General features: G+C 64.9%; 1 protein-coding gene across 1 annotated transcript; it reads right to left on the reverse strand.

The window, feature by feature from the left end:
• Positions 1-1,034: 1,034 nt before the first annotated feature.
• Positions 1,035-9,141, reverse strand: UNC93A (unc-93 homolog A). Its single transcript, XM_004601065.2, has 8 exons — positions 9,055-9,141; positions 6,256-6,437; positions 5,275-5,504; positions 4,142-4,267; positions 3,176-3,384; positions 2,218-2,353; positions 1,846-1,977; positions 1,035-1,279 (listed from the first exon to the last, which is right to left on the reverse strand). The coding sequence occupies exons 1-8, from the start codon at positions 9,139-9,141 to the stop codon at positions 1,035-1,037; spliced, it is 1,347 nt and encodes a 448-aa protein (XP_004601122.2).
• Positions 9,142-10,763: the final 1,622 nt, after the last annotated feature.

The raw sequence follows: 10,763 nt of genomic DNA on the forward strand, positions 1-10,763 counted from the left end.
TCAATGACCTGGTATGTCTGTGTGATCTAGTGTGTCTGTGTGATCTGGTGTGTCTGTGTGATCTGGTGTGTCTGTGTGACCTCGTGTGTCTGTGTGACCCAGCATCTGTGTGACCAGGCGTCTCAATGACCTGGTGTGTCTATGTGATCGTGTGTGTCTGTGTGGCCTGGTGTGTCTGTGTGACCCGGTGTGTTTATGTGACCTGGTGTGTCTGTGTGACCTGATGTGTCTGTGTGACCTGGTGTATCTGTGACCACGTGTGTCTGTGTGACCCAGAGTCTGTGTGACCTGGTGTGTCTATGTGGCCTGGTGTGTCTGTGTGACCCAGAGTCTGTGTGACCAGGTGTCTCGATGGCCTCGTGTATCTGTGTGACCTCGTGTATCTGTGTGATCAGCATCTGTGTGACCAGGCATCTTGATGACCTGATGTGTCTGTGTGACCTGGTGTGTCTTTGTGACCTGGTGTATCTGTGTGACCTGGTGTGTCTGTGTGACCTAGTGTGTCTGTGTGGCCTGTGTGTCTGTGTGACCTCGTGTATCTGTGTGACCCAGCATCTGTGTGACCAGGCATCTTGATGACCTGATGTGTCTGTGTGACTGGTGTCTTGTGACCTTGCTGGGGACAGCAAGGAGGACGCAGCAGCGCAGGAGGGCATCGAGTCATGAGGGGGGTGCAGGGGTGCACTCAGGCGCTGGGCAGGGGCAGTGAGCGGTGGGGAAGCCCCCGGCTTTCAGCACGTGCCCACGCAGGCGTCCTGCACCAGGCCGCTGTGCTCCCGGAGGCGAGGACAGGGAGACGACAGGACGGGTGGCAAAGGAACTGTGTATTCAGGAGCTCCGGCTCAGCCTCTCCCGGTCCCTGACGCGCCTCTGTGAAGTCCGCGTGTCCTGCCTGTCCTCAGACCCGCGGGCACACAGCGACAGGAAGCGTCTCCGGGCAGCACCCGTGGCCCCGGGCCCAGGTCCCGCGGCGTCTGGAGTGAGGCTGACTGCCAGGAGAGCCGGGCACGGGGCGGGGATTCTCGTCACGGCCCTCACATTCTCGTGTGGCCGGAGCCGTCCCCCGTGGCCGGCTGGCGCTGCCCCCGGGACTCCAGGTACTCCACGGCCCCGTAGGCCAGCATGGCAGCGCCCAGCACCCCCAGGAGGATGTAGAGCTTGACGGACACGCACAGGAAGGTGCTGTAGCCGAAGGCGATGACGAAGCCCAGCGCCTCCCACAGGCGGTAGTTGGCGAAGGCCGCCTCCTTGTCCTTCTCGAACAGCACCCCGAAGAGAGCTGGGGAGGGACCCCGGGCTGCGTCAGGGGCTGGGCCCGCCCAGGTCAGGCCCGGCGTCCCTACCAGGTGGACCCGCAGGGGCTGCCCGGGACTGGGCACAGGGAAAGGCCGGCCCACAGCTCCAGGTGGGCCCCGATCCCACACCCAGGACCGCTGCGAAGGTCTCCCGGCCACTCGGACCCGGCCCCTTGGGCCTCGCACCCCAGTCTCCACGGGCTCCCCTGGCCGGGCTGCCCGTGTCCCCGCAGGTGGGCCCGTGCTCCCGAGTGCCGCACCCCCACTGACAGCACGCCCGAGGGCGCCTGTGGGGGCTGCCGAGCTCGGGAGTGCGGGGTCAGCACGGGACAGGGCAGCAGAGGGAGCTCCTCACCCACAGCCCCAGAGAGTGGGGTCCCCCCACCCCTGCCCCCCACAGGGCCGGCCCGCCCCAGCACGCTGTGCCTGCCTCACTTCTGTGCACATGGCCCCCATGGCCTCGCGCTGCCCCGCCCGAGTGGGCGGCACTGCCGGGTCGAGCAGGTGCACCCCCGGCGCCCAGCCCCCGGCCAGTCTGGGCAGCGCTCACCGCTGTTCTGTGTCTGCCACACGGCGTCGGCCAGGCCCCAGAGGCCGGGGAAGAGGAAGAAGAGCGGCAGCTGGCTGGGGTGCGGCTTCCAGAGCAGCAGGGCCACGATGCAGGAGAAGTTGGTCAGGGCACCTGCGGGGAGGGGGCACTGTGGGGTCTGGTCGGGCGCCCGCGGGGAAGGGGCAGCGCGGGGCCAGGTCGGGCGCCCTGGCGAGGGGGCACTGCAGGGTCTGGTCGGGCATCCCGGGGAGGGGGCACCGGGGGGCCTGGTCGGGCGCCCCGGGGAGGGGGCACTGCAGTGCCTGGTCGGGTGCCCCGGGGAGGGGGCAGCGGGTCCGGGCGGGGGTCCAGGCGGGGGTCCAGCCTGCCTACCCAGCACGTAGAGTGGGATCCGGCCGGTGTGCCTCGCCAGCCTGCCGTACAGGGCCGAGCACAGCGAGTCCGTGGCCGCGAAGCACATCATCACGTAGCCCACGAACTGGATGCCCAGCGCGCAGGTGACGTAGGACTGCGGACAGATAGACACGCAGGGCTGGGGCGGCTGCCGCCCGCCGGGTCCTGTGTGGGCAGTGCTGCAGGCCGTGGGGCCTGCAGTGGGGCCCCACGGCCTGCAGTGGGGCCGAGCTGGGGTCTCCCCACCGCCTTGCCAGCCACACGCCCGACTGTCCCCCCGCCACTCTCCTGGGGGCCGAGGGACGGGTGGACAGGGCAGAGGGGCTGTGTGATGTGGCCCTGTGGCCACTGAAGCCACGGGGCGACACGGGACCTCTCGCAGTGCCAGCTGTGGACCTGGGCGCCCGGGCACCTCAGGGGTGACAACAGTCTCGGTGAGGGGAGGGAAGAGAGCAAGGGGGCAGCAAAGCCAGCCAGGGGCCCAGGAGCCCACGCGCCCGGCCACAGAGTCAGGACAGACAGACTGGATCAGGACAGACTGACCGGATGGCTTAGGACACACAGGCTGCCCAGCCCTGAGGCCCCGCTGGCCCCAGTGGCTGGCCGCAGGAGCACAGGGGCCATGCCCAACCCTGGGGATCTGCTGGCCACTGCAGTGCTGGGACTCCAGGATGACCACGGGCGCTCCCGGGACAGCTGTCCATGGACGTGAGGGGGACCGTGCAGCCCCACCCCTGCACCAACAGCTCCCTGGAAGGCTCCAAGACATGCCCCGCGCAGGACTGAAGACAGGGCAGCCCAGGAGGGGGCGCACAGAGGCAGGTGCCAGGCCGGTGCCCGGGCACTGCCCTTTGTTGGGAGGGCGCCGGGCGAGGCCAGGCCAGGGCGAGGCCAGGCCGCTGGGCACTGGGGAGCAGGTTGAGGGTATGGGCCGCACCTTGGTGTAGTCCCCGGCCAGGAAGGCCTGCTGGAAGCCACTGTAGAGGGGCAGCAGCAGCAGCAGGCACAGGCGCCTGTCCCGGAGCAGCCGGAAGGTGGCCAGCAGCGTGGCCCAGAGCGGGGCCACCTCCCGCGGGCCCCCGCTGGCCAGCTCGCAGATGGGCCCCAGGAAGACGGCCACCAGCAGCACCGCCAGGATCCCGCTCCCTGAAAGCAGAGAGGGGTGGGGCAGATCCCGCACTTGAGTTTCTGAACGGGTCACCCAGACCGTCCCCCCCCACTTGGGCCCGGGGGAAGGGGAAGCAGCCATCTCCACGGAGATGGGGACCCCGGGCGGGGACGCGGGGAGAGATGGTCAGGAACCCCCAGATGGGCATTTCCTGACACCACTGCAAAGCCTGAGCCCCCTTGCCTGTTCCCCTCCCCCTCACTGTGGGGCTCCCCCTCCCTGCCCCTCCCCTGCCCCTTCCCTGCTTCCTCCCTGCCTCCTCCCTGTAGGGTTCCCCCTCCCTGCCTCCTCCCTGCAGGTTTTCCCCTCCCTGCTCCTCCCTGCTGGGGTTCCCCTCTCTACCCCTCCCTGCAGGGTTTCCCCCTCTCTATCCCTCCCTGCAGGGTGCCCCCTCCCTGCGGGGATTCCCCTCTCTACCCCTCCCTGCAGGGTTCCCCCCTCTCTACCCCTCCCTGCAGGGTTCCCCCCTCCCTGCCTCCTCCCTGTGGGGTTCACCTCTCTACCCCTCCCTGCAGGGTTCCCCCCTCTCTGCCCCCTCCCTGCGGGTCCCTCTCCCGAGGGTTCCTGTGCCAGGCCCTTTCACTTCCCTAGGACACCCTGAGTCTGTGACAGGAGGTGCCTCGGGGCCCTTCCATCTCCACAGCAGAGCTCAGGAACCCGGGTCCACTCTGGAGGGTCCCCACTCCCCAACGACGGCAACTGGCCGCCAAGCCTGCTTAGAGCCCAGGGCCCTACCTGTGTAGATGCCCACCAGGGTGTAGACCAGCTGCTGGGAGGGCCGCTGGGTGCTGTTGGAACTGGGCCCCGATGCCAGGCAGTCAGCGGCACCACACGTCAGCAGCTGCTCCTCAGGGATGGTCTCTGGGGGTCACGGAATAGCGGTGGGCAGGGGCCGGGGCGTTTGCATCTGTCCTGACCAAAGGGTCCATACCCCGAGATCCTGCCCGGGGAAAGCGCCACTGCAGCCACGCCCCTCAGCGCTGCGGGGGGCCAGATACACAGGCAGGGCGCCCCGCCCCCACACGGCTACTGCTGGGCAGGGCAGGGCGCCCTACTCCCACGCAGCCGCTGCTGGCCACGGGCAGGGCTGCACCACCCACACTCGGCCACCGCTGGGCACAGCAGGGCCACATTGCCCACACGCAGCCACCACTGACCACGGGCAGGGCCGCGCCGCCCACACGCAGCCGCCACTGGCCACTGGCCCGGCAGCTGCGTCCCTGACTTCGAGGTCAGTTTCTGAACTCTGGCGCCTCTCCTGTCCATGTCTCCGTGAGAAGAATGCCCAGGGCAGGCTGGGAAACAGCAGCCGGGGGGATGCCCACGAGGCCCCGAGGCTGGGACCCCGAGCCCTGTCAGGGGCCCACAGGGCAGGCACCAGCAGCTGCACGCTGTCCTGGTTCCAGCGACTGGCACAGTGGCCCTAGGCCATGGCCAGTCCCATCCACGCTGTGGCCGCTTGCCCTCTCAGACGTGGCCTTGGTGAGCCAAGGCGGGCTCCGTGTGTGACAGAAGGACATTAAGGGACAGGGAGAGAAGGGGGGCTGCCTCCGACGGAGGGGGAGTCCTGCAGGAACTGACGGACGCACGTCCTCCGTCCCTCATTTAGGGCCTCGCTTCACACTCCTCTGCCGGGTCTGGACAAGGTCAGGAGGAGGAGGAAGCTAAGATGCAGGGGTGGTCGGGGAGGGGAGGCAAGGACCCACACAACAGGCCACGCCCTGGCCATGACCATTCAGAGTAGTGGGCTGAAGTCTAGAGGACGAGGCACTCTGGTCCCCTGTTCTCAGGGCTGGTGAGTGCCTGTCCCGGGCTGTCCAGGGGAGGATCTTCTGCAGAGCTGGCCACCCCTGCCCACGGCCCTCTACCTTGGGTGGGGGTCTGGCCGAACACCAGGGATGAGATGAGGTTGCCCCAGACGCCCGACGACTGGAAGACGAGGAAGAAGATGCCGAAGTAACGGGTGATCACGTCCTTGCCCGCTCGGCCCTCCTTCTCGGCCTGCCTGCTCCCCATGATGGTGAGGGCAGTGCTCTGGGCTGACCACAGCGGGGCTGCCCCCAAGCCCAGCACGATGGACGTGGGAATCAAGGTGTACCTGAGGGGGCAAATCGGGTGAGTCACCTTCACCTCCGCCTCCTTCTGGGCACGAAAGGTGGCATCTGGCCACAGTGCCATCACGCTGAAGATGGTCACGCGTGGATGGCCATACTACTATGGTCACACTATGGACACTGTGGACGGCCACACTAGAGATGGCCACATTGCAGATGGTCACACGTGGATGGCCACATTGCAGATGGTCACACGTGGATGGCCACATTGCAGATGGTCACACGTGGATGGCCACACTACTATGGTCACACTGTGGACACTGTGGCTGGCCACACTAGAGATGGCCACATTGCAGATGGTCACACGTGGATGGCCACACTACTATGGTCACACTATGGACACTGTGGACGGCCACACTAGAGATGGCCACATTGCAGATGGTCACACAATGGATGGCCACAGTATTAATGGCCACACTATGGATGGCCCCAGCACCTGGACCCTGGCCCACGGGTCCCTTTCTAATCTAAAGCAGGGCCAGAACCCTCCAACCTGACCTTCATGTGCCATGGGGGTGCCCTGATAGTCACTCCCAACATCTTGGTCCAATGGGTGCGAATTCGGGGCAGGAGGGAAACGGCCAGCTGGCCGCCCCTTGGGGCAGGGCCACCGTGGGACTCAAGGCCGAGATAAACTCAGCGAAGGCAGGGACCCCAGGGTGGGATGCCAAGCAGGTGTGGGGCGCGAGCAGGGTGTGGGCAGCCCTCCGTGGCCTGCTGCCGGGCACGGCCTACCAGCTGGCGTAGAAGTTCCCCAGGGAGAAGGCCACGTAGCAGCACATGGAGACGACGATGGTCCACTTGCAGCCCAGCCGCTGGATGAGAAGCGGGGGCAGGAACATGGAGGACAGGAGCACCCCGCCATAGAGCGTGCTGAGCGCCGCGGTGCCCAGGCCTTCCTCGCTGTTCAGGCTGCTCTGTGGAGACAGCCCGCCCCCTGGGTCAGCCACGCACCGCAGCGCAGGGGGCAGGCTGGCCCGGCTGGAGCCCACGGCCCGGCAGGAGAGGGAGGGGGCAGTGGGCCCTGTCCTCAGTGCCTGTGTCACTGTCTCCTGAGAGCCCACAGACCATGAAGGGGAAGTGGCAGGAGGTCACGGAAGGAGAAAGTCAGCGAGGCCCATCTTCCTTCCCAGGAATGCCCTGAGTCGCTGGATCCCAGAGAAGGGTGCAGGGGCCTCCCAACCAGAGGGCTGGCAGAGACGGGGAGCGCCAGGTTAGCGTGTGGCCGTAGGGGTGGCATGTGGCCAGTTCCCAGGCAATGGGGTGGCACATGGCCCGTCCTTGACATTGGTGAGCACATGACCCACCTTTGGCGTTGGTGGTGAACACGTGACCTTTCCCTGCCACTGGGGATGGTACATGGCCTGCCCCAAGCAATGGGGTGACACGTGGCCTGTCCCTGGCATTGGTGGTGGCACGTGGCCAGTCCCCGGCATTGGGATGGCACGTGGCCCATCCCCAGCAATGGAGTGGCACATGGCCTGTCGCCCGCACTGGGGTGGCATGTGGCCGACGCTCAGCAGCAGAGCCGGTCCCGGGCAGGGCAGCAAGGCCTGAAGCAGGGCAGGGCCAGGGTCAAGGGTCAGCTGCAGGCACCAGGGCAGGGCCCACGTTCTCCTCTGCCCAACGTCTTGTCCAGCCCCAAACCCCGGAATTCGGCTCCCACTGAGCTGGGGTCAGAGGTCAGCACCACCCACAGACCTGACCCGGTCTGTGTCCCAGCTCAGGAGCCCCAGGCGCTGTCCAGATGCAGAAGTGGCTTCCTGTGCCCAGGGCTTGAAGGCACCCTGGCCCGGTGTCATTCCCTGAGACCCACATCCAAAAAAAAGACCCACTTAGGAAAACATTCTAGAACATTCCAGGCTGATGTGCGCTTCCTGCCAGTCTATAGTGCTCAGTGGCACCTCACGGTGGTCCCTGTGATTGGAGCCATGAAATGCCTCTCCTCCCGCCCAGCCCTGTGATTGGACACACGAGACGCCTCTCCTCCCGCCCAGCTCTATGATTGGAGACACGAGCTGCTACTCCTCCCGCCCTGCCCTGTCATTGGAGTATGAGATGCCTTTCCTCCCTCCCAGCCCTGTGATTGGAGCCACGAAATGCCTCTCCTCCCGCCCAGCCCTGTGATTGGAGACACTGGATGTCACTCCGTCCGCCTAGCCCTGTGATAGGAGCGTTTAGCCACCCGTCCTACGCGGCTGGTCTGATTGGAGCAGCGCTGGCTAATACCGCGCATCCCAGTGGCCAGTGCTCGTCTCTGGCGGACACACCTTGGCAGAGCCCTTCTGTCACGGGGCAGCCCAGGAGCCCTGGGAGCGGTGTGGAGGCCGCCGGAAACCCCCTGTGCGTGTCCAGGCTCCCGGCTGCCCCGCGCCCCTTCCCAGATGGAGGAACGAGCCCGAGCCCGCAGCGAGCCGCAAGGCCAGTGTCCAGCAGCGCGGAGTAGCCAGTGGAAGAGCGAGGAGACATTCGCAGTTGTCAGCCCAGGGACCCGCAAAATTCAAAAGTAAAAATGTGTCGAGAAAGCGGCCCAGGATCGGAAAACGCTTTCCCCAGCGCAGCCTCGAAGGCACGAGGCGGGAAGCGCCGTGGGCGTCCCTGGAAAAGGAAGCCCGGGCTCCCCTCCTACCCGCGAGGACGGTCGCAGAGACGGCAGTGCGAGGGACCTGGGGCGGGAGCCGCTGCAAGAGCAGGAGGCGCCGCCGCCAGCCCCCAGCCCCACGGCCGGCTCTTGCCGGAAGGCGGCAGGAACCCTGGTGAGAGGCCCTGGAGTGCTGCCACGTTCCCTGCCGCACACGAGGGCCAAGACTGCACAGCCTCGTGCCCTCGGACAGGTGAGCCAAGAAGAGGTGGTGTCCGCACACAGGACGCTGGCCAGGAGCGAGAGGCGGGCCTTCCGCTTGCACCCAGACAAAGACAGACAACATGCTTCCTTGTCTGCGAGGTACAGGGAGACACAGCGAACAAACCCTGGACTGGAAGACCAGAGCGAGGTTCCAGAAGGGGAGGCAGAAGAGGGTGGGGGAGTGGGACGAGGTGGACAGTTGTCTGGTGAAGGACAGACGTGGGCGTTCGGGAGAGAGATTAATGGAACAGAGACACAGGTGCCCAGTGACGAATCCCTGAAGCCTACATAAAATTATGATGCAATATCCAACCTGAAGTTTAAACACGGTAAGTTCAGTTTTGCTTAAAGCAAGCTCAAGTCTACACAGAAAGCGGATCGGTTACTGGCCCTGACCGCGGAGAGCACAGAACTACAGAACTTGCAATGATTTATTTGTTTTGTGTCTCCTTTTAAACAGCCAAAGGGAAGGAGCAGCTTCTCAGGTCACAGAGAGGGGCCTTTGCTCTGTCCCAGGGCCCCTGTCTCTTTACACACCCCTCCACACTCACACGACTCCGCAATCTTGCTGAATGTGAGCATGAGTCACTCATTGCAGCAATACTGGTAAAACAGTTTGTTTCTAAGGCTGGCAGTGGGGGCAGGGGCCGATGGGGGCTGGGGAGAGCTCCATGGGGGTACGCACTCACCTGCAGACTCTGAAGCCCCCCATAGGCAGTGAACAGGAGCAGGAACCCAAAGGAGATCACCAGGACGTTCTTCAGACTTTGATCCATGGTGCTGGACAGAAGTGTGAAGCACCCGTGGCCGCGCAGGGTTGTGCCCTAGGAGAAGCCCGTCAGGCGGAGAGAGAGTCTGTGCTGGGGCCACATTCTCTCTTGGGTGACTAAGAGCGGGCGTGTCATTAGGCGGCTGCGCCTGTCAGGAACTCCGCTGTGCTGACCCACGGGGCCCAGTGCATTCCCGGGCCAGGCTCAGCAGCCTGTGCACCGCTGCCCCTCCGGGGAGAGGAGCCTCACCCGGCCCCTGATAACCCACCTGTCCTCGTTTGGCGCCATGAGCAGTGTGTACAAGGGGAGATGAACCTCAGTCTGAGAGGCCAAAGTACAGCCGGTCACTCCCCTTCAAGAACCAACAGGGCAGAAAGACCTAAGGGCTAAAGTCTTCGGATCCTAAAGGCCACGCGGTTTTACAACACCACCGTCTTTCTCAAGGCCCGTGCCCCGAGCACAGCGTTTTACAGCCGTCACAACCCTGCCCTCCCACCTCGGCCAGTGCCCCTCTGACGCCTTGAGAATCAGCCTTTGGCCCCTCAGCACAACTGAACCTGAGCGTCCAAGAAGCACTGTCCAGGAACCCAGTGTAGCTGCCTCCTGTGGCTCCTGCCCCTTGTGCCGCCCACCCCCCCTTGAACCTTAGCAATTTAAGATACAAATTCAAGCCCCCATCCTCCGTCTTTCAGAAGGACTAAGCAGCACTGGAGTTTCCGACAGCCTCCACCGGCTGTCCTGCGAGGACGCGGATGCAGCCGTCAGCTCTGCTGCGCGCCCTCGAGTCGCCGTGCTCCCGGGTGGAGCTGGCTGCCAGGAAGCGGGGTTGGCAGGCCGTGTCTGCTCAGATCTCAGACTGGTCCCGACGGCCAGCAGGGAGCGGGCGGTCTGCATTCGGGAGTGTGGCCAGGCTCTTGTCCTGGCCCCTGAGCTTACCCCTAGGAAGACAGCCCCGAGGAAGTGACTTCCTGTCTTGCTCAAGTGTGGAGCTGCTCCCCGCTGTGGGCTGGACCCGGGAAAGGGGGCATCGGCGGGAGACGTGACCTGCAGCTCCCAGCTGGCAGTTTGCAGTCATTCTCCAAACCTCAGACTCCTCTCGGCAGCGGAGAGTCAGAGAGGCCTAGACAGCCCCGCTCAGGATGGGACTAAGCGGCACTGTGGGTCTCAGAGGCAACGGCAGGAGACAGACATAGAGCACGAGGCTGGGGGCTCACGCAGCCTTGCCCACAGAGAACTCACTTCCGCTTTGCTTTCTGGCTCTCACTCCCGCTGCCAGGCTCCCGCGGGGGGGCCCTAACGGCGTGTACTTTGATGTTAGACCATCCTGAGAATTCCAGAAGGATCTCCTGGGCCCTGCGAGGGGGCTCAGGAGCACCTCTCAGGAGGTGGGTTGTCAGCCTTGGTTATTGGGGTGGTCTCCAGAGCACGGTCTGCTGTGAAGAGCCCTGGGCCTGCACCCCCCAGGGTTCAGCCCCTGTGCAGCAGCCCCCGGAGCTCAGCACTGCACGAAGAAGCCGACACACCTCCACACTCGGACCCTGTCCCTCTGACAGGCTCTGTCGGCATTGACACGGGATCTCCACTCCGGCACATTTCCTTCCTCAGCCCCCTGACCTGTGTTCCGAGGG

This window comes from Sorex araneus, chromosome 4 (assembly GCF_027595985.1).
Source record: "Sorex araneus isolate mSorAra2 chromosome 4, mSorAra2.pri, whole genome shotgun sequence".
NCBI classification, from domain to species: domain Eukaryota; kingdom Metazoa; phylum Chordata; class Mammalia; order Eulipotyphla; family Soricidae; genus Sorex; species Sorex araneus.

Excerpts from the sequence above, each read along its gene's own strand:
- UNC93A (XM_004601065.2), bottom strand. The coding sequence starts at position 9,141 with ATGGATCAAAGTCTGAAGAACGTCCTGGTGATCTCCTTTGGGTTCCTG. Across the intron at positions 6,438-9,054 it reads GGGGGCTTCAGAGTCTGCAG|AGCAGCCTGAACAGCGAGGA; the intron begins GTGAGTGCGTAC and ends CTGTCTCCACAG. Across the intron at positions 1,978-2,217 it reads GATCCCACTCTACGTGCTGG|GTGCCCTGACCAACTTCTCC; the intron begins GTAGGCAGGCTG and ends CCCTCCCCGCAG.